Raw genomic sequence first — 22,635 nt, 5'->3', positions numbered from 1 at the left:
GAAGACAAAGGGGAATTGGTTCAAATAGGGAACAGATGTGGATTCCAAATCCAAAAGCACACAATCAAAGTAGTTAGTTTGAGATCACCTAAAAGTTTCATCCAGACACAAGCACAGGTCCCCAATAAGAGCATGTTTTGTTGTTTGTTTTTAAGGGGTTTTACGGCGCTTGCAACACATTTATGTTATATCAGCGCCAGTAAAAAGGAAGAAAATGGGGTAGTAAAAAGTTCTAGAATTACAATTAAAGCACCCAAGAAAAAGTAAGACGAAGGGGAACTAGGAACAAATAGGGATCAGATGTAGATTTCACGAGCAAACCACCCATGTACTTAGTTTGAGATCACCTATAAGTCTCATCCGGACACAAGCACAAAACCCCAACAAAAAGGAATACACTCAAATGCTTACATTTTACATTAAAAATAACAAATATAATAATACATAACAGAACGATGATTTACAAGGAAAAAACATCTCCCAAAACAATATCTATGCATTTGAGTGTTTCCCTCCCAGCTAGGCCCAGGACAAAACCAAGTAATCTCATTCCAAGACAAAGACAGAAAGCATATTGGAAAACATATATCATAAGGGGATAGAAGACACAGTATGTACCTCCCTATCCACTGTGGGAGGTCAGGAACCCCACCCAGCCACTAAGAGGAATACACTCAGATGTTTACAAATCATATGATATGTAGGAACAAAACAATACATTTCATTACAGAGAGATGATTTACAAGACAAAAAATATCATCTTCCATAACTATCTATACATTCGACTGTTTCCCTCTCAAGAAAGGACATCCGACCAGGGCCAGGACAAAACCAAGTATTCTTATTCCAAGACAAGGACTGAAAGCAAGTTGGAAAACAGATGTAGGGGGATAGAAGACACAATAAGTACCTCCCTGCCCACTATGGGAGGTTAGGAACCCCACCTAAGATTCAAACTGTCCAAAAATTAAACTATTTAACATCATATTAAAATTTGGCAGGCACAACACTCTGGAGTAGCCTTGGATTTAATATTATTATTAGCATCATTATCATTATTATTATTATTATTATTATCATCATCATTATTATCATTATTATTATTATCATTATTAATATAATTATCATTATTATTGTTATTATTATTATTATCAGAAAACCCCCAAAAAGTAAACAAACAAACAAAAATAAATAAATAAATGAATGAATGAATGAGTGACTAAATGAATAAATATATAAATAAATAAATGTTTTTCTTTTGTTTTTAAGGGTTTTACGGCGCTTGCAACACATTAAGGTCATATCAGCGCCAGCAAAAAAGGAAGAATATGTGAAAGTAAAAAGTTCTAGAATTACAATTAAAGCACCCAAGAAAAGGTAAAGACAATGGGGAATTGGTTCAAAAAGGGAACAGATGTATATTCCAAGAGCACACTATCAAAGTACTTAAGTTTGAGATCACTTAAAAGTCTCATCCAGACACAAGCACAGGTCCCCACTAAGAGGAATACACTCAAATGTTTACAAATTATATATAATACGTAAACAATCATAATATAGTGCATAACAGAGATGCTATACAAGGAAGAATTTTCATCTCCCATAACTAACTGTACATTTGACTGTTTCCCTCTCAGCCAGGGGGGTATCCGGCCAGGGCAAGGACAAAACCAAGTAATCTCATTCCAAGACAAAGACAGAAAGCAAGTTGGAAAACATATAGGGGGATAGAAGACACAGTAAGTACCTCCCTGCCCACTATGGGAGGTTTAAGGGGTTTTACGGCGCTTGCAACACATTTAGGTTATCTTATCAGCGCCAGTAAAAAGGAAGAAAATGGGATAGTAAAGAGTTATAGAATTACAATTAAAGCACCCAAGAAAAAGTAAGACATAGGGGAACTGGGAACAAATAGGGATCAGATGTAGATTCCAAGAGCACACTATCATGTACTTAGTTTGAGATCACCTATAAGTATAAGTCTCATCTGGACACAAGCACAAAATCCAACAAAGAGGAACACACTCAAATGCTTACACTACACATTAAAATGACAAATATAATAATACATAACAGAGAGATGATTTACAAGGAAAAAAATATCATCTCCCAAAACAATAACTATGCATTTGACTGTTTCCCTCCCAGCTAGGACTCCGGCCAGGGCCAGGACAAAACCAAGTAACCTCATTCCAAGACAAGGACACAAAGCATGTTGGAAAACAGATATAAGGGGATAGAAGACACAGTATGTACCTCCCTGCCCACTATGGGAGGTCAGGATCCCCACCCAGGACTATGGGAGGCCAGGAACCCCACCCATAAATAAATAAATAAATAACGAGAGTCAGACACGACAGATACAAATAATATGAATCTTTATTCATTTGAATATATGACATGGAGGGATTGCTTTATTATTGTCAATAATAATTTGACCTTATGGGTTAACATGGCAATGAATGACGTAACATTCTATAAATAGGAACGGGAATAAAAATGTGAATCAACAAAAAGTGGCGAGTCAATATTAAAACGGTAAAACACAATGTGTAAGGTCGTCAATGGCAATCGGGAGCCATGTAATTATTGGTTCTAAAACGTTGTGTACATATTGCCAGGTCTGATAACTGAACGCAATTATGGGCTTGATTTAACATTGCTGTTATGGACAATATTTTTTTTTTTGCTGGGCCCGTAACAATAAATGTCACCCATCGCCTCCTAAAGGTAGAATTATTATGTTGGGATGGCTAAGGTGCTGAAATTTATAACCAAAAATATCAGTCTTGGGGTTTATTTATATGACTTATTGGTGAAATTGTTTAAAGCATTTTAGAACCATAAAAAAGCCCAACAAAATTTAATATTTTTGATCATTTGGCTTTAATTTGTTTTTGTTTGTTTTTAAGGGTTTTATGGCGCTTGCAACACATTAAGGTCATATCAGCGCCAGGAAAAAGGATGAAAATGGGATAGTAAAATGTTATATAATAACAAATAAATCATCCAAGAAAAAGTAAGACAAAGGGGAAATATTTCAAAAAGGAAACAGATGTAGATTCCAAGAGCACACTATCAAAGTACTTAATTTGAGATTACCTAAAAGTCTCATCAAGACACAAACACAGGTCCCCACGAAGAGGAATACACTCAAATGTTTACAAATCATAGATAATATGTAAACTAAACATAATACAGTGCATAACAGAGAGATGATTTACAAGACAAAAAATATCATCTCTCAAAAGTCTTAATTATACATTTGAGTGTTTCACTCCCAGTCAAGGGCCAGGACAAAACCAAGTAATCTCATCCCAAGACAAAGACAGAAAGCATGTTGGAAAACAGATATAGGGGGAATGAAAGGACACAATAAGTGCCTCCATGTCCACTATGGGAGGTCAGACAGTAAGTGCCTCCTGTCCACTATGGGAGGCTAGGAATCCCACCCAGTGGCTTTAATTTGACTTTTTAACATCTGGATCATCCCGACATAAAACTGTTTTGAGACGATGGGTCACTATTTGTATTATCAGACCTGCAAATAAGTGTACATTGTTCTTAAACCAGAACTCTTGCAATCATCCTACCTTAATTCATTATTTGTAAAATAAATAGTTTAATAACAAAAAAAAAAGACACCGAAAAATCTAAAACAATGAAAAACCTAATACTTTGTTCACATGATTTGTTACTGTAATGTAAAGTAAGAATAAATTGATAATGTTTGACATATCTATTTCGTATCATTAAATATTGAAAATAATAAAAATAATAATGATAAATCAGATAATAATAATTTAAAAAAAATAAAAAAATATAAAAATCCATGAAAAGAGGCCAATCAAAAACCAACCTTCTGTGGAGTTTAAATGATTTGAACAACGTTGTAAGATGTCAACATACTGACGTTAACTCACTCAATTCGAGAGACTTTTGCTACTTTTCAAAACTGGAAAGAATGTATTATAAGGACAAAGAGTTGATAGGTTTTTGAGTATAAAATAAATTAAAATGAAAAAAGATTTTGAAATTACCCAATACACAGCGAGATAAATTTCTTAAATAAACAAAAATGAATATAACAGCTTCATAAAAGAACCAAATACCAAACACAGAACATTTCAGGCTCAAAATCCTTCTTCGGCCAACAACAAAGAAAAACAATAAAAACATGAAGACATAGTTTGTTTGTTTTTAAGGGTTTTACGGCGCTTGCAACACATCAAGGTCATATAAGCGCCAGTAAAAAGGAAGAAAATGGGATAGTAAAAAGTTCTAGAATTACAATTAAAGCACCAAAGAAAAGGTGAGACAAAGGGGAATTGGTTCAAATAGGGAACAGATGTAGATTCCAAGAGCACACCGTCAAAGTACTTAGTTTGAGATCACCTAAAAGTCTCATCCAGACACAAGCACATGCCCGAACTAAGAGGAATACACTCAAATGTTTACAAATTATATAATATAATATGCAAACTAAACATAATACAATGTATAACAGAGAGATGATTTACAAGGAAAAAAAGATCATCTCCCAAAACAATAACTATGCATTTGACTGTTTCCCTCCCAGCCAGGGATCCGGCCAGGGCCGGGACAAAACCAAGTAATCTCATTCCAAGACAAAGACAGAAAGCATGTTGGAAAACAGATATAAGGGGATAGAAGACACAGTATGTACCTCCCTGCCCGCTATGGGAGGTCAGGATCCCCACCCAGCATGAAGACATTAGTAAATTCCAGATTTGGTAATTTCTCTGTTATCAATCTGGTATTTAGTAATGTATTTATGTTTTATTGTTTATTTGTTGTTGGCTGTAAAAAGGATTTTGAGCCAGAGACATTCTGTATTTGGTATTTTGTTCTTTTATGATGCTGTTATATTCATTTTTATTCGTTACTTTTTACAGTCCACCCTTCTAGCAACTTGGTATCACTTTGACAAGATACATTTCTAAAGATACCTCACACAAAAACAAAAAGAAAGTAGATATCAGTAATACTATAAATCAGTTTTAAAAACAACTAAATCAAATATGTTTTTCACGATTATGCTACTTTTAAATTTAGCTTTCACTTGCTTCGTTGTTCAAATTAAGGTATAATGCCACAGCAAAATTTCACAAAAAATAAAATAAAATGTCACATCTAATTGAATAAATTCATGTGTATATTTCGACATTTTCAATATTTTCTAAGTTATTTCCCAAGTACAACAGTTGACGAGTGGTATTCCAAAACTCGTTAATTCAATTTTTATGATCTTGTAATTGTAATATCGCCTAACAGGCGTCACGTCTCGTTCAACATGTTAAATGTTGCTCTTAGTTAGGGACCCCTTGGAAAGTGCTTTGAGCACATTAAGTGGATATTGCGCTATATAAAAGCTCAAGTTTGTTTGTTTAGAGAATATTTTCCCTTTGGTTCTCTATTTGAGTCTTATTATTTTATTGTAAATTTAATGTCAAACTTGTATCCATTTGAGGAAATTCTTGTGTCAATTGATCTTAAAATAAAGTTTAGGATTCGATTTAAGCTCATGGAGGGAAAATATCAAAAAGTGGAAAAAATTAATTAACTAGTTTTGTAATGTTGCTGCTCGAAGCTCGAAGAAATAAACAACAATGTGAAATTGAATGTAAATGTAAGCTTCAATTTAAAATATGAAAACAGATAAAATCGACATTTCAGGTTTCCCCATTTATCAACAAAACAGGATGAATGAAACACTGCAGAAGAAAGAGATAATGTGGTAGTGGCCACATTATCTCATTATCTACCACATTATCTCATTTGTCTATAGTCCGAAACTTTCATTTTATTTGTTTTCGTATATTAAATTGAAGCTTACAATCAATTTGTTTTGTTTGTTTTAAAGGGTTTTACAGATCTTGCAATACATAAAGTGCCAGTAAAAAAGGAAGAAAATGCGATTGTAAAAGTTCTAGAATTACCATTAGAGCACCAAAGAAAAGGTAAGACAAGGTGGGATTGGTTCAAATAGGAAACAGATGTAGAATCCAAGAGCACACTATCAAAGTACTTAGTTTGAGATCTCCGAAAAGTCTCATCCAGACACAAGCACAGGCCCCCACTAAGAGGGATACACTCAAATGTTTACAAATCATAAATAACATAAACAAAACTTAACATAACAAAACATAATACAGAGCATAACAGAGAGATGATTTACAAGATAAAAAATATCATCCCTCAAAACTAAAAGTATACATTCGACTGTTTTCCTCCCATCCAAGGATTCCAGCCAGGGTCAGGACAAAACTAAGTAATCTCATTCCAATACAAAGACAGAAAGCAATTGGAAAACAGATACCAGGGGATAGAAGACACAGCAAGTACCTCCCTGCCCACTATGGGAGGTCAGGAACCCCACCCAGTTACATTCAATTTCACATTGTTATTTAACTAATTTTGGAAAACTACTCTTCAATTAATTGGGTATATTAAAAATAAATAAATCAAATTCCCTTTATTCATCCCATATGGGAAATTTGTCTCTAGGTCTATTCCAAGGGAAGACTGGAATAACCCAGGCATCAGCCGCAGTGCAGCGCTGTCATCTGAGCTAGGGCAAGGTGACTTGCTCAAGGCCACACAACAATGTAGCGGGTATTCAAGCTCGGTACCTTTCAAGTATGACGCAAAGACCGTACTGCTGAACCATGCTGTCCCATACTATCTTCATCACAAAACTACCTCTGGTTTTCAGTTGTTTGTTTTGTTTGTTTTTAAGGGTTTTACGGCGCTTGCAACACATTTAGGTTATATCAGTGCCAGTAAAAAGGAAGAAAATGGGATAGTAAAAAGTTCTAGAATTACAATTAAAGCACCCAAGAAAAAGTAAGACAAAGGGGAATTGAGAACAAATAGGGATCAGATGTAGATTCCAAGAGCATACCACCAATGTACTTAGTTTGAAATCACCTACAAGTCTCATCCAGACACAAGCACAAAATCCAACAAAGAGGAATACACTCAAATGCTTACATTATACATTCAAAATAAAAATAATAATACATAACAGAGAGATGATTTACAAGGAAAAAAATATCATCTCCCAAAACAATAACTATGCATTTGACTGTTTCCCTCCCAGCTAGGATTCAGGCCAGTGCCAGGACAAAACCAAGTAATCTCATTCCGAGACAAAGACAGAAAGCATGTTGGATAACAGATATAAGGGGATAGAAGACACAGTATGTACCTCCCTGCCCGCTATGGGAGGTCAGTATCCCCACCCAGTGGTTTTCAGTTATGGGAGAGAGTCTTAAAATAATAAGGATAGTTTTTAAGCTGTACAAACATTTGAAAGAATGGGTAAAGAATACATATAGGATGATGGCATATTGCTGTTTGGTTTTGATTATTTGTTATTAAGGGTTTTACGGGGCTTGCAACACATTTGAGTCATATTGCGCCAGTAAAAAGGAAGAAAATTGGTTAGTTAAAACATTCTAGATGTACAATTAAAAGGACGTGAGGGAAAAGTAAGACAAAGGGGAAATGGTTAAAAAGGGAACAGATGTAGATTCCAAGAGCATACTATCAGTGTATTTAGTTTGAGATCACCTACAAGTCTCACCCGGACACAAGCACAAGATCCCACAACGAGGAATTCACTCAAATGTCTACAAATCATAAGTTAAAAAAAAAAAAAAATTACGGTACATAACAAAGAAATGATTTACATGGAAAAAAATATCATCTCCTAAAACTATAACTATACATTTGACTGTTTCCCTCCCAGCCAAGGACTCTAGCCAGAGTCAGGACAAAACCAAGTAATATCGTTCCAAGACTAAGACAGAAAGCAATTGGAAAACAGAAACAGAGGGACAGAAGATACAACAAGTACCTTTTTGCTTCTCAAACTTAATAACCCCCATGATGGCGATGAAGTAGTTACTAATGAAAGAGTGATAATGGAGATTGGGAACAATACGGACAATGGACGTTTCGGTTACAAACCCTTCGTCAGCACAACAATAAACAAATGAACGTGGAAAACAATTGAAAGAAATGTTCATTTGTTTATTGTTGTGCTGATGAAGGGTTTGTACCCAAAACGTCCATTGTCTCTATTGCTCCCTATCGAAGCCTCTCCATTATCACTCTTTCATTAGTATTTTCACAACCCCAGGGTTCAGGCATCCCCCACCATTCTCTACTTTTCCTGTGAAGTAATTACTGAAAAGTATTTGACAAATTGAAAGTTGGGGGAAACACAAATGCAGATGGCTATTATAATTAGACAAATGGCACTTTTGAAATATTTCATACAGAATATAAGATAAATGTTTTACGATATATTTTAGATAAGCCTTATATATGCCAGGATTATAGATGCTGTAATGCAGTATAGCTCACATCGAGCCCCTCTTGAAAATGAGTGAAATGCAAAATCTAAAAAGCATTTAATTATACAATGCAACGCACATGGATGGTCTGGATGATCAATGAGTTATCAAGTTGCAATTATGACAACATTTCATAACTGTTATTTACAATTACAAATCTTCAATCTGACTAGTCGTAAAATTGACTTTGTTTTTTTGTTGTTGTTTTTTTTTTTTAAACAGACCGAAAAGTATTTGTTCTGCTGTAATTTTAACTTGTCTATAATAATAATAATAATAATAATAATAATAATAATAATAATAATAATAATAATAATAATAATAATAATAAAATAATAATAAAATAATAATAATAATAAATAATAATAATAATAAATAATAATAATAATAATAATAATAATAATAATAATAATAATAATAATAATAATAAATAATAAAAATTATAAATAACAACAACAATTATGATATTAATAACATATAATAACAACAATAAAACAAATAATAATAATAATAATAATAATAATAATAATAATATACAGAAAATGAGGATCATCCATCTTACTTCATGTTTCACCAAATGCAATGCAAATTATTGAGAATGAAATTATCTAGAATTGTAACTCTAACATCACCACAACCTTTACGTTTTAACCCATAAAAGAAAAGAAAATATAATAAAAAATTTTAAAAACCAAAAAACCCAACAAAACAAACAAACAAACAAAAAACACAACAAATAAAATAAAAACATACAAGAAAAAAAAAACCAACAAAAAAAAGGAAAGCCTTTGGATGATTTGGTTAAACTAAAAGATAAAAATATTAAAACTATTGATAAAGCACAAAACTTCTTGGGGAAAATGATAATAAAAAGAGACAAAGGGGAAAATTTCAAATAAATGAGTAAAAATACGACTTTTTAAAAGTTCATTTACAATCAACAATAGAAATGACGGTAATATCCACTGCCTTTGAAAATATCTAACAAACAGTGAGTACAACAGCTTCGAAAAAAAAAGAACAAAATACTAAAAGTGGAAATTTACCCTTCTTCAGCCAACAACAAAAAGAGCTAAAATGAACAAAAACAGCTTAAATGTTCTTTATTAAATTTTTTTTTTTCAAACGGTGAAATTTTAAGTCAAATCCATGTTGTCCTTATCTTTCTTATCTTATTAAAGTCTTAACATAGGAATTATCCTTTGAATACCTTATACAATAATTTATAACTACAAAATCTCACATAGCTTGCATTGTATCATTCAGACAGTTTTACACAACTTTGAATGTAAGGAAAAAGTATATCAATACAGCAATCTTAAGTTGAGAATTACTATCATAGAATACTGAAGTTATTGAAATTTGTTCATGATTGAATGAATCATAAATGTACAAAGTTCATAGTACAATTTTTTGTTTTGTTTTTTAGGGTTTTACGGCACTTGCAACACAATTACATTATATCAGAGCCAGTAAAAAGGAAGAAAATGGGATAGTAAAAAGTTATAGAATTACAATTAAAGCACCCAAGAAAAAGTAAGACATAGGGGAACTGGGAACAAATAGAGATCAGATGTAGATTCCAAGAGCATACCACCAATGTACTTATTATGAGATCACCTATAAGTCTCATCCGGACACAAGCACAAAATCCAACAAAGAGGAATACACTCAAAAGCTTACATTATACATTCAAAATAACAAATATAATAATACATGAAAGAGAGATGATTTACAAGGAAAAAAATATCATCTCCCAAAACAATGACTATGCATTTGACTGTTTCCCTCCCAGCTAGGACTCCGGCCAGGGCCAGGACAAAACCAAGTAATCTCATTCCAAGACAAAGACGGAAAGCATGTTGGATAACATTATAAGGGGATAGAAGACACAGTATGTACCTCCCTGCCCACTATGGGAGGTCAGGAACCCCACCCAGTCATAGTACAATGAAATATTAATGACAACAATAATCATGAAAGCAACAACGATAATAATCATACATTGACTAAACGTGAAGGAAATTTTTCTCCTCTATGAATGAATACAAGACGTATTACTGTTTTAGCAGTTTTTTGTTGTTGGCTGAAGAAGGGTTAAGAGATGAAATGTTCTGTGTTAACTAATTTGTTCTTTTTTTTTTTTTAAAGCAGTTTTCTTATTTTTGCATTGCGAAAGCTGGAATGGAGTTCCCCTTTGAGAAAAAGTTATAGGTTACCAGATTGGCGTCCTTGGCTATCAAAATGATCCCTCTTTCAATGGGTGAAAACAGGGTATACTCTCTTTGCACCTAGAAATCAACTGATTCACAACTGCTCTACGGTACGGCATTCCACACGGACACCTGCAGTGAAAAACAGGATCCTCATGCATTTATATGCTGGTCTGATAACTCAATTCCTTATGGGCTCATTGTTGTTATGAAAATCTCAAAAAATGACACAAAATATTGTCCATACAACGTTAAACTAGGCCCATAAGTGGGTTTGGATGTCAGACCAGCATATATGTACACGTCAATAGGATCTCACTCCAGCTTTCACGGGCAGTTGTAAAATCATTCATTTTGTAGAGGTGCTGGCAAAATATAAAAGTCTATATTTATCTATCTTTTTTCATTTAGCATCTTTCAACTAATTCCCAAGAATAGGGAGGAGAATTCCCATGGGGGCAATGGTAAACTAATTCATAGAACAGCTGCTCCATTCATGCTCCCTTTCAATCCTGCTATTAAAGATACCTACTAAATTGTTGCAATAGGGAACAAAAGTGTAATGTCAAAATCTGGTTCCAATCTCATTGGAAGTGTAAAACCACTCTTCCATAGGACTGAACGTATACCTTGTGTTATTGATCTTCTGGTTTGAGAGTGATGGTGTCTTATTTTCTAGTCTGAATACATGCTGGTTGTCAATAAAGATCATCTATCCTCACTCTTTTACGTCTTGTAATCTTAAAAATCTGCCGATACATCCTGCTACTAAAAGTTATGCCACCGTGTGATTCATTACATAACCTACACATTAGTCCTCCAATGAACTGCTTACATACACACTTCCAAAGAGTTTGGAACCAGAAGAAAAGAAGGTCTGACGTCACGACTTCTCTGCCCTATTCATAATTTATCTTATAGGAAAATAGACAAACAAGCAAACTGCTTATAGATTGTATGCACTTAACTAAGAAGCTCACAACATTGCCATCCGGAAATATAACGGACCAACACACAAAACTATGCGTAACCTTGAACGTTTATAGTCTGGTTAATACAGTTTTGTGAGAATTACTAATAAACGCGAATGGCAAAAAAAAATATAACAAAGACCTGAGTAACGTCAACTTCATACTATCTATACTTTAGGAGCGCTACGGTCATTGGTCTTAGTGGCTTTGAGTCCAGTCTTGGAGAAACTGCTGATGGAACTCAGCAAGGCTCCTCGATCATTTCCACCACCCCCACCCCCGGATGAAGGGGGAGGCGGTGGTGGTGGTGCTGATGCAGGAGGCGGTGGTGGGGGAGGTGCCCCTCCAGGCGGTGGTGGTGGTGGTGGTGGCAGTGCTGCAGATGCTGAGGATAAAATGATAAAAAAAATGTTTATATAGATACATAGACGTATATGACACGAGTGTCAATGAATGGGATATGCAATAAAAATATATTTTATTTTTCAAAAAGTGTGATTTATAAAATAAAGTGCGGGGATCCCGATAGTTCAGTTGGTAGAGCACTCGCTTCACACGCAATGTGACCGAGATCCATCCTGGGTCAAGTTGACATTTCTTTTTCTGACCCCTCTGTCCACCCAGCAATGATTGGGTAGCTTGGTCTGTTAGATCTGGTGGAAAGTTCTTTGCAATACAGACTAGCATCCAAAGGTAGCAAGCAATGTCTATTGTCTGCTTCACGCTATGGAAACTGGGACAAAGTCCAACCCCAAGAGTGTAATGGATCTGAAGAACTACTTTTTTACTTATTTAATATAATGCAACAGCATTCATGTGGCACACCTTAATCCACTCCCTCCCCCCACCCTCCTCAAATTTGAGCATTTATATCGTGAAAAGTCCACTTAATGTTCTCAAAGTGATTTACAACAGATCCCTAGCCAACAACGACACTAAACAAGTAGGACGAGATATGACACCTGTTGGACAATTTTACAATGTTACGTGTTAAATGTTGCTGTTGGCTAGGTACCCCCTGTAAAGTGCTTTGAGCACCTTTAGTGGATATCGCACTATATAAAAGTTCAAGGAGAATCCCTCTTTGTTTCACACCAAGCTTGAGTCATCACATCGACCAGTGAAAATAGAAATATCTAACTCTGAAAAAAAAAACAGGCTATCATTTGTAATAAAAGTGTGAAAAAAGATCAATCTAAATGTAACGAAGCATTGAAATAGAAAAATTAAATAATTTGTCAATCAAAATAATCAAATAAATTTTTGAGTTGATCGCAGTGTGTGGCTAGCTTAAAGCCAGTGATTTCCTATAGCATCTGTGTTACACCAGTTACAATAGAAAAAAACTATGATGGGGAGTGTTCTGCATGATGTTATATGCAAAGCGTGCTCGATGCTAAATCATATGAAATGTAAACAAGTCATGGGATACTAGGCTGCTAGAAGCCGTGGACTGTAAAAAGCAATAAACAAAATTGAATATAACAGCTTAAAAAAAGAACAAAATACCCAAAACGGATTGTTTCGGGCTCAAAATCCTTCTTCAATAATCCAACAACAATCAAACAATAATGACATAAATACATTACTCAATTCCAGATAGACGACAGAGAGGACCTACAAAATTTCTCTGTCGTCATTCTGAAATTTAGTAATGTATTTATGTCTTTATTATTTTTTTTCTTTGTTGTTGGCTGAAGAAGGGTTTTGAGCCCAAAATGTTGGGTATTTTGTTATTTTTTGAAGCTGTTATATTTATTTTTGTTTCTTACTTTTTACAGTCCACAGCTTCTAGTAGCTTGGTATCACCAGGATTTATTTATTTTGTTCATTTACTCTACTTTATGAGGCGTAGTCTTCAATGATAAACATATAGTTTTAAGATTCTTTACAATTAAAATTTTTTTTTAAAAATCATACAGCGACACATTTCTATTACTTCCTTTTCTGGGTCAAGCCCAAAGAATAAATTGACATAAGACTATCAAATTGGTGATGACCTCAAAATCTATTCACCTCATAATGTAAAAAGGGAATTTAAAGGAGACGAACATATTTAAAAAAAACCAAAATAAATAAAAAAAAAATTAAAAAAAAAAAACCACCAAAAAACAGTGACATTAAAAAAAAATGCAACTAATAAAAACATATAAAACACTCCCCTACCCATCCAAAGAAAAAAAACTCCAAAAATGTTTATAAAACCCCCCTCCTCTCCACCAAAAAACTCTAAAAAAACAAACCAAAACAAAACACAAACACAGCACCAACCCAATCCAGGATATACTAATCAAAGAGATGGAAGAAACCAATCAGCTTTCTAATAACACAATTTTACATATGAAGTTAAACTGCAGTTTTTCGTTTGTTTGTTTTTTTTTTTTTGTTTTCTTTTTCAGATATAGACGTGCAGGCAACAACAAATAAATATAACCACACATTCACAAAAATACAACACCAAAATAACTGCAGGCGACTTAATTAATATCTGACCAACCCTCTCAAAGAAGTATGGCCAGGAAATTGAAATTACTAACCACAAATATGAACCCTGAGGTTAAGTTCAATTTGGTATGGTGGAGAGAAAAATATACTTTCATGCATTAGAAAAAACTTAAAGTTCGTATTTTCTATCATCTTAAACTTCTAAATTCCAATTCCATCCCGACACAGTCCTGTTTTGAGATTATGTATCACATATAGAACAAAACAAAACAAAATAAACAAAAATTTAAAAAAACACCCTCCCCATTCCCTGGAAAAAATAGAAGCAGAAAATGGAAACCACACAGGCTTATCTTCTCCTCATCATATCAATTTCCTCACTAACGCACAAACAAACACACACACACACACACATGTGTATATACATAAACACACACTCTCTCTCACACACACACACACACACACACAAAATTATCCACTCACAACATAATCCATCTTCCTATCAACCTATATCCAATAAACTAATCTATATAACCAGCATTGCACGATGATAGCATCTTACCTTCACGAATTTGTATCGTAATAAGTAAAAAAAATAAAAAATTCTGATCCCAAAACATGCAGTAAAATGATATTTCCAAAGATATACATGTAACAATGCATTCAATGAATGGACATAGAAATACAACACAGCATCGGGAACATTCAATGCTTTTTTTAATTTTTTTACATAGACCAGTATCTTTCTATCTATTTAAACCTGTAACGACAACATAACAAGTTTTAAATGCATCACATATGGCACTGGAACAACCACACAATAAAAGGCAGTCATTCAAAGTCATAAGGCCCATGGGGCCAGAGTTTATCCTGGTTTCCATAGCTTTAAACCAATAATAACTATTGCTTGCTACCCTTTGGACAAGATGCTAATGTATTGTAAAGTACTTTCCACTACTGGGTGGACAGGAGGGTCAGAAAACAAATTCTGACTGCTATCGGGATTGATCTCAGTCCCTTTGCACGTGAAGCGAGTGTCCTGCCAACTGAGCTATCAGGACAACACAAAACATGTGGAGCTCTAGTTTGCGTTTAATCCATTCTGTTCTCAGATAGGCACACAAACTAAAGAATAATGTTTATTCTTACTAGTTTTCATATCTAAATATAAATTGTAAATATTCGATCCCAGATCCACATGAAAAGCACAGACTTCAGGCATTTACTCCACAGTCTATATATATTTTAAAAAATGACATTTCAAAATGTTCATTAACCTCCATCATTCTCGACAATGTACTTTCTTGATATCCTTGTCAGACAAAATGTTTTATGAAAAGGGGGAGGAATATGTGTAATTTTTCAATTTACTGAAAGAGAAAAAGATCTTGGCTATATTTGAAAAAAAAAATCTAATTAAAAATAATGGCTACATCTAATTCAAAGTCTAATAATATTTATCCCATGGGCAAAATTTGTCTCTAGAGTCTTTTCCAAGGGAAGACTGGAATAACCTAGGTGTCAGCTGCAGCACAGTGCCGCAAATTGAGCTAGGGCAAGGTGACTTGCTCCAGGCCACACAGTGCAGCAGCAGGTTATCGAACTTGGTACAAAGCAAAGACCGTACCGCTGAGCCACACTGCACCCTAACAACAACAAAGTTCTAAACATAATTAAATGGATAGTTATATGATAAACAATGCATATCACTGAAAAGAAGATTTCAAAGAATTTATTATTTAGTAGGATTAATATCACTTAAAATTCATTAACAAATCTTGCAAAGTGGGGTGAGATAGGGCCACTCCTGCTCTTGATATTAACAAAAGCTCTGATAAGCTCTGCACAATAATATGTGTACAAAGCAATACGTTGAAACTTTGGAACTGTAGCCACACAAAAATGACAGTAATCTTTTCTGGGAAGGAGATCCAAGAGCTTAGTTGTCGAACACTGGCCCCACAAGCGAAAGGGCTAGAATCGATCTTGGGTGTCATCAAAACTTTTTTTAACACCCTGCCCCCTCCTCCTTCCATCCTGACCGTCCAGCAGCGAATGGGCAGCTGAGTTAATAGATCTGACAGAAACTCATTTGCAATAGACATGCATCTCACCCATGGAGCAATACGCAACTTGTTAATGTCTGAGATATATGCTGGAATCATGGGTATTAATTCAGGAATTGAGTAGGGACGTTTTAAAGTAATTAAAAATAAAATATATACAAAAAATCAAAATAAATAAATAAAAACAAAATTTATTTTCTTAAACGATAGAAACAAAATAGAAATAGAACAAAATTAAGGAACACATGGAAAAAGAACGACAAAAAAAATTATTATAAAACAATAACAACAAACAAATGAAAAACAACAAAACATACTAAACAAAGGAATTTACTGGAATCAGATACATGTACAAGAGTAAATCAAGCACCACCACCACCAAGACATGAGTTAGAATTATGAATGAAAAGAAGTCCAAAACCAATCGGCTGTAAATGAAATTGTAATAATAAATATTATATGTTTTATATGAAAGCTAAGGTAGCAAAGAAAAGGAAGGACAGAAAAAGATAATGATGTATGCACCCTTTGGAGAAATCCCTATGGGGATAGGGTTTGGGTAATTATTTCATGGTTATTGGAATTAACCTTCATATCTAATAATTCCAAGGAATGTATTAACTCTTTACAACTCTGCATTCATAATTTTATGTCTATAACAAAAAAATATTTTATTTTCACATTTTCATCTTTACTTCTATCTGATTTCCCCCCTTTCTAATATCTTTTATCTCAAAGAATATGCAATGTGTAATATACGATTCTTTCATTTCTTTGTATTTATTTAACGAGTTATTTTTATCATGCCCGATAACACAATGATCTTGCGAGTATGTGTTATTGCACAATAAAAAATACATGAGTTTAATAAATACAAAGAAATGGAAGAATATGTCTATTCCACCTCTCCAAGTAAGATTATTAGATATTTTGTAACCAAATGGTATGGTATTATTACTTCTATTTACCATAATTTGTGGCTTTCTCCTTCTGCTTGAATGACAATTTGACCCAAAACTAAAAACGTTGGATTTGTATTCATGTGCACTAAAAGATTATTTATAATTACCAATCAGCTGTCTTTTACACCTTATTTCACACCAATAAAATGTGCGAAAATATTCTGCAATCGTTGAATAAAATCTTTATTCAACTCGTTCAAAGCATTATTCAACGATTACGTATTCACTAAGAAATGATAAGGTTTTCCAATGAGAGGGCTGGGATCATGTCCAATATATTGTTACTTGTGTTTTAAGAGCATTTAAGGAACACCTGGTCCATTTTAACCCTTTCCTTACCAACCGTATGAAAATCGTCACATTAGTTACGATGCAAACAACATTTTTCTAGGTCAGATTTGTTTTAGAAATCACAAAAATTTCTAAGAAAACCCTTTGTTAAATTAACAAATATTTAATGCTATTTTGTAAAGCTTGTTTTGCTCAACAATATTATGTAGAATGTGCTCTTTTTGCTTTTGAAAATGAGTTATTAAATTTATTTTTGTGTGTGTGTGTTGGATCAGTATAGTATTTCAGTAAAAAAGCTTGAAAATAGTCGGTAAGGAGAAAGTTAACTCACTCAACCCTAACACCGACTATATCCGTAGTTTACCCAGATTACTTTTACCCCATGTCTATTTATTACATTTTTCTGAGACCAACTATAGGCGTAGTATCAAAGCTAATGCTTTTAGTTTTTACATTTTAATGATAGCTGAATAAAACTATCTATGTACATGCTCATTTTTTAATACATTTTTTTCTAATTTTGAAAAGTAGCAAAAATCTCTATGATTGAGTGAGTTAAAGCCCTATTATTGATACGATATGATATGATAAGACATGATGTAATAAAATGGTCAGGTTTGTTGCTTTTCATCGGTTGAATAATGAAGCAAATTAATTCTGATTTGAAAGAAATTTCACATCCCTGTTAAAAGTTGTGTAAATGTTGCTGCTTGAAGCTCAAAGAAATAAATAACAATGTGAAATTGAATGATAATGTAAGCTTCAATTTAATATACAAAAATAAATAATGTGGACGTTTCAGGTTTCCCCTTTATCTACGGACGAATGAGATAATGTGGTAGAGGCATTGTTCTGTCTTAACAACGCCACTCCCACATTATCTCATTCGTCTGCAGTGTTTCATTCATCCTGTTTTGTTGATAAAGGGGAAACCCAAAACGTCCACTTTATCTGTTTTCATATATTAAATTGAAGTTTACATAGCTGCCAACTTTTCAAAAATAAAATAAGGAACGCTCATTTGGCCCGGGATGAGGGGACGACGTGTGCCGCCCCCGAAGCCCCCCCCCCCCCTTCATCGAATCGCAACATATAAAAGTCAGCCTTTTTAATTACTATTACTAACACTAACAAGATTGAGATAACAGAGGCCAGTCCAAATGTTGCTAAATTATTGGGTTTAGTACCAGCACATTTGAATCGTTAAAATGACACTTTCCACAATGAGATCAAAATTTCAGAACAGACAATATAAAGAAAGAATTCAACTGCCTCAACTTTGAGAAGGACCAATACACAAGAAGCACAATTGTAAAATAAATGAAATAACTTAAGATGGTTAGAAATGCATAACTGCCAACCTGGTACATCACTTGAGAGGGCGTTTTGGGGTAAAAATTAGGTGAGTTCAGATAAAAAGTAGACGATTGCATATATGTTTTCTTTCATGCAACATAATGGTCTTTAAGTAGTATACTATAATAGTAGTTATAGTAAAATGTACCTCTAAATATTAGAGAATTCCTACTTCTTTAATTTGACAAGATAAACACACCTAAAAATGTATACTTATTTTTTTTTAACCTAAACCGTTACAAAAGCTTGCTTGAAAAAAAATTAATTAAAATCAGATGAAGATGTTTTTAAAGGGATTAAATTTATATATTTCATAAATTAATAAAGGGAAATAATCATTGTCATGCTTAATCAATATAAGCAATTGATTTTCTGATTGAATACCTTCCAATCAAAGAGGTGGATTTAATTTTATTCTTAATTAAAATACTATTTGTAACAAATAGTGAAAGTATCAATACTGTCTTAGAATATTCAAAGTATATCGAGGCTAACATCCATATTCTATGCAAATCTCCAATACATTATGAAAGGTTTGAGTAGAATACAGGCGTCATATAAACGAATGGAACTTTTTTAATTGTTGAAAATCATTTATGATAGAGGCATAATTCAAATTAAAGAGCTACACAAATGGAGATTATGCTCTCACTGGACACCAATAATAATGATAATAATAATAACAATAATAGTAGTAGTAATAGTAATAATAATGGATCAATAATAATAATTCATTAGGCTCACATGGCTTTTTTACCACAAATTAGTCAAAAATTACAAAATACGGATTTTAAGCTAAAAATAAGGACTTACGGACTCAGGAAGTCAAATACGGAACAAATCCGTTTTTAACGGAACGGTTGGCAGCTATGAGTTTACATTCAATTTCACATTGTTATTTATTTGTTAAAAGGTTGGCAAACGTGCAGGACGAAAATATACTAAGCAAAAAAAGAAATATATATATATATATCCAAATCTCACTTAGTGTCAGCATTTGTCAGTTCAGAGCAATTTATAATGTTGATACCTAAGTCTCAATAAATAACACTGGTGATCTAATTATTTTGAGATATAGAATATATGTATTTGTATTGATCATAGAAGACTAGATGGGTGGATAGGGTAAAGGACGATATGACAGAACTGGACCTGGAGGAAGATGATGCCATAAACCGAGATGCATGGAGATGTGGCATTCATTATGACAACCCTGCAAAATGCGGGATAAGCTGAGAGAACAAGAAGAAGAAGAAGATTTGTATTGCTCATAGAGATGCAGATGCTCCCAATAGTTCACTCAATAGATCACTCAATTCACAAGCAATGGGGTAGATTGTGTTGAGGTTTTTATGGACCCATATGTCAATCCAGCAGTGGTGTTAGGGTGGGTTGGGTTGGCCTGTCACATCTTATGGAGAAAGTACGTCACAATAGACAAAACTATGAAAGAAAATTAATAGTAATAAAAAAAAAAAAGAAAAAAAAAAAAAGAAAGAAAATAATATTTGACATGTCCTTGAAAGAGTTAAAGAGATACTAAGATGCCATCTTCCAGGGTTTTTAAGTTTTTATTGTTTTATGTTGTTCGCTGAAGAAGGGTTTTGAGCCCAAAATGTTATTCGTTTGGTATTTTGTTCTCTCTTTTTTTTTAAAGCTGTTATACTAATTTTTGTTTAATACATTTTACAATTCTATATCAACTGAGTATTCCCATTAACGTACGATGGACAGAAGCCATATCCAAAGAGTAACAAGCACTCTTTTCTCTTAAATATATATATTTTTAAATTCCAAAGTTCTATAGCTCTTAGAATGCTTTTAGGTCATTACATCGAAATGATATAACTATAATTTCTCTGAAAGTCTTTCCCCATTCATTTCGTCAATGAAAAAAAGCTTTTCAGTATTGAACAACAAACATGTCAGTCAAAACGATGAAAACAACAAGTAATTTAACTATCGTGTACTTATATGCAGGTCTGATAACCGAAATTGTTATGGCCTCGTTGTAACTTTGGTCCGTCTGTATGGAACACCATTCCACAGAGCATCTGAGAATCTGAATCATTGTCTGTTTTCAAGAAATCCTTGAAAACATTTCTTTTTTGATGTCATGTACTTTCTATATTGTTTTGTGTCAATGTAATTTAAAACACCAAGAGCCTCATTGTTGAGGATACCATGCATCCTATAAGAATCTTTTATTATTACTATTATTATTATTATTATTATTATTATTATTATTATTATTATTATTATTATTATTATTATTATTATTATTATTATTATTATTATTATTATTATTATTATTATTATTATAAATACTCTCAAGCCATAGCAAAATATTGTCCATTACAACAATGTTAAATCAGGCCCATAATTGAGGTTATCAGACCTGCTAATGTGTACACCTAGAATTTAATGAGATGAGATTTAAAACAAGATATAAACAACTTGGATTCCCAACAACAAAGAACATAAAATGAGAAGAAAAAAAAAATGGTGATGTCAATTAAAAGGATTTCTTTTCCAACTAACAACTAAAATCATGGAAATCGATGACAGGGACTTTTATCTTGGTTTTTATAATATCATTTTTTAAAGAAGAAGAAGAAGAAGAAGAAGAAGAAGAAGAAGAAGAAGAAGAAGAAGAAGAAGAAGAAGAAGAAGAAGAAGAAGAAGAAGAAGAAGAAGAGAAGAAGAAGAAGAAGAAGAAGAAGAAGAAGAAGAAGAAGAAGAAGAAGAAGAAGAAGAAGAAGAAGAAGAAGAAGAAGAAGAAGAAGAAGAAGAAGAAGAAGAAGAAGAAGAAGAAGAAGAAGAAGAAGAAGAAGAAGAAGAAGAAGAAGAAGAAGAAGAAGAAGAAGAAGAAGAAGAAGAAGAAGAAGAAGAAGAAGAAGAAGAAGAAGAAGAAGAAGAAGAAGAAGAAGAAGAAGAAGAAGAAGAAGAAGAAGAAGAAGAAGAAGAAGAAGAAGAAGAAGAAGAAGAAGAAGAAGAAGAAGAAGAAGAAAGAAGAAGAAGAAGAAGAAGAAGAAGAAGAAGAAGAAGAAGAAGAAGAAGAAGAAGAAGAAGAAGAAGAAGAAGAAGAAGAAGAAGAAGAAGAAGAAGAAGAAGAAAAAGAAGAAGAAGAAGAAGAAGAAGAAGAAGAAGAAGAAGAAGAAAACTTGTTACCAGTAACACTTTAGAGCAAATCAGATAAGGATAAAAATAAATTCAAGTATATTGTATTATAAAAATAATAATAATAATAATAATACTGGTTTTTACACATATTCCATATTACGATATTATTTGTAGGTGTGTATATGATAACAAGTTGTCTTTGTTAACCGATAATACCAAAATAAATTTTAAAATAAAGAATGAAGAACAAAAGAAAAGAGAGGATAAAAAACAAAAACAAGAGAAGAAGACGTGTCTGTTTTCAACAATTTAGTTCCCTTAATGCACAAGACTTCACAAGTAATGATAGCTTTTAGTTGCATAAAGTACAACCACAATATAGCAATATAGACATAAAAAAACTCTCACACCCACACCCCCCCCCCCCCCCCCCTCAAAAAAAAAAAAAAAGAAAATAATGTATGAATAACTCCCATCTCCCCAACAAACAAAAAATTAATCTTGTGGAAAACAGAAAATGTCGTCAAGCCCCCCTCCCCTCTCCTTTCCCCACATTAAAAAGTGATAAGTTGTAAACCATGAATGAATTAGGACCATCATTTCTAGCACAGTAAAGCTTTTTATTATGGGCAATATGGGTGGGAAGGCTCGTGTGTGTGTGAGGAATAAGTCTTCAATAGAAGCTACCGAAGCATGGAAATGACTAAAATGATAACAGATAAAATTATTTATTTATTTTGCAAAGAATACTTCGATACTAGCCACATTGTTATAGTAAATATTAAATATATATATATAAACTATGGAAATGAATTAAGGGTAGT

General features: G+C 33.2%; 1 protein-coding gene across 2 annotated transcripts in view; it reads right to left on the bottom strand.

Moving 5' to 3' along the window:
* Positions 1-9,471: 9,471 nt before the first annotated feature.
* Positions 9,472-22,635, bottom strand: part of LOC144974784 (PX domain-containing protein kinase-like protein) — a 30,861-nt gene continuing 17,697 nt past the window's right edge. The window contains exon 14 of one of the 2 annotated variants that reach the window (XM_078918041.1): positions 9,472-11,953. In XM_078918041.1, coding sequence (XP_078774167.1) covers positions 11,736-11,953 — 218 coding nt within the window. In that variant the 3' untranslated portion in view covers positions 9,472-11,735. The remainder of the gene's footprint in view (positions 11,954-22,635) is intronic. The other variant, XM_078918042.1, reaches the window with a different exon arrangement.

Source organism: Berghia stephanieae, chromosome 6 (assembly GCF_034508935.2).
Source record: "Berghia stephanieae isolate SIO BIC M18660-M18661 chromosome 6, UCSD_Bste_1.3, whole genome shotgun sequence".
NCBI lineage: Eukaryota > Metazoa > Mollusca > Gastropoda > Nudibranchia > Aeolidiidae > Berghia > Berghia stephanieae.
This window is presented reverse-complemented; position numbering and strand designations above follow the sequence as displayed.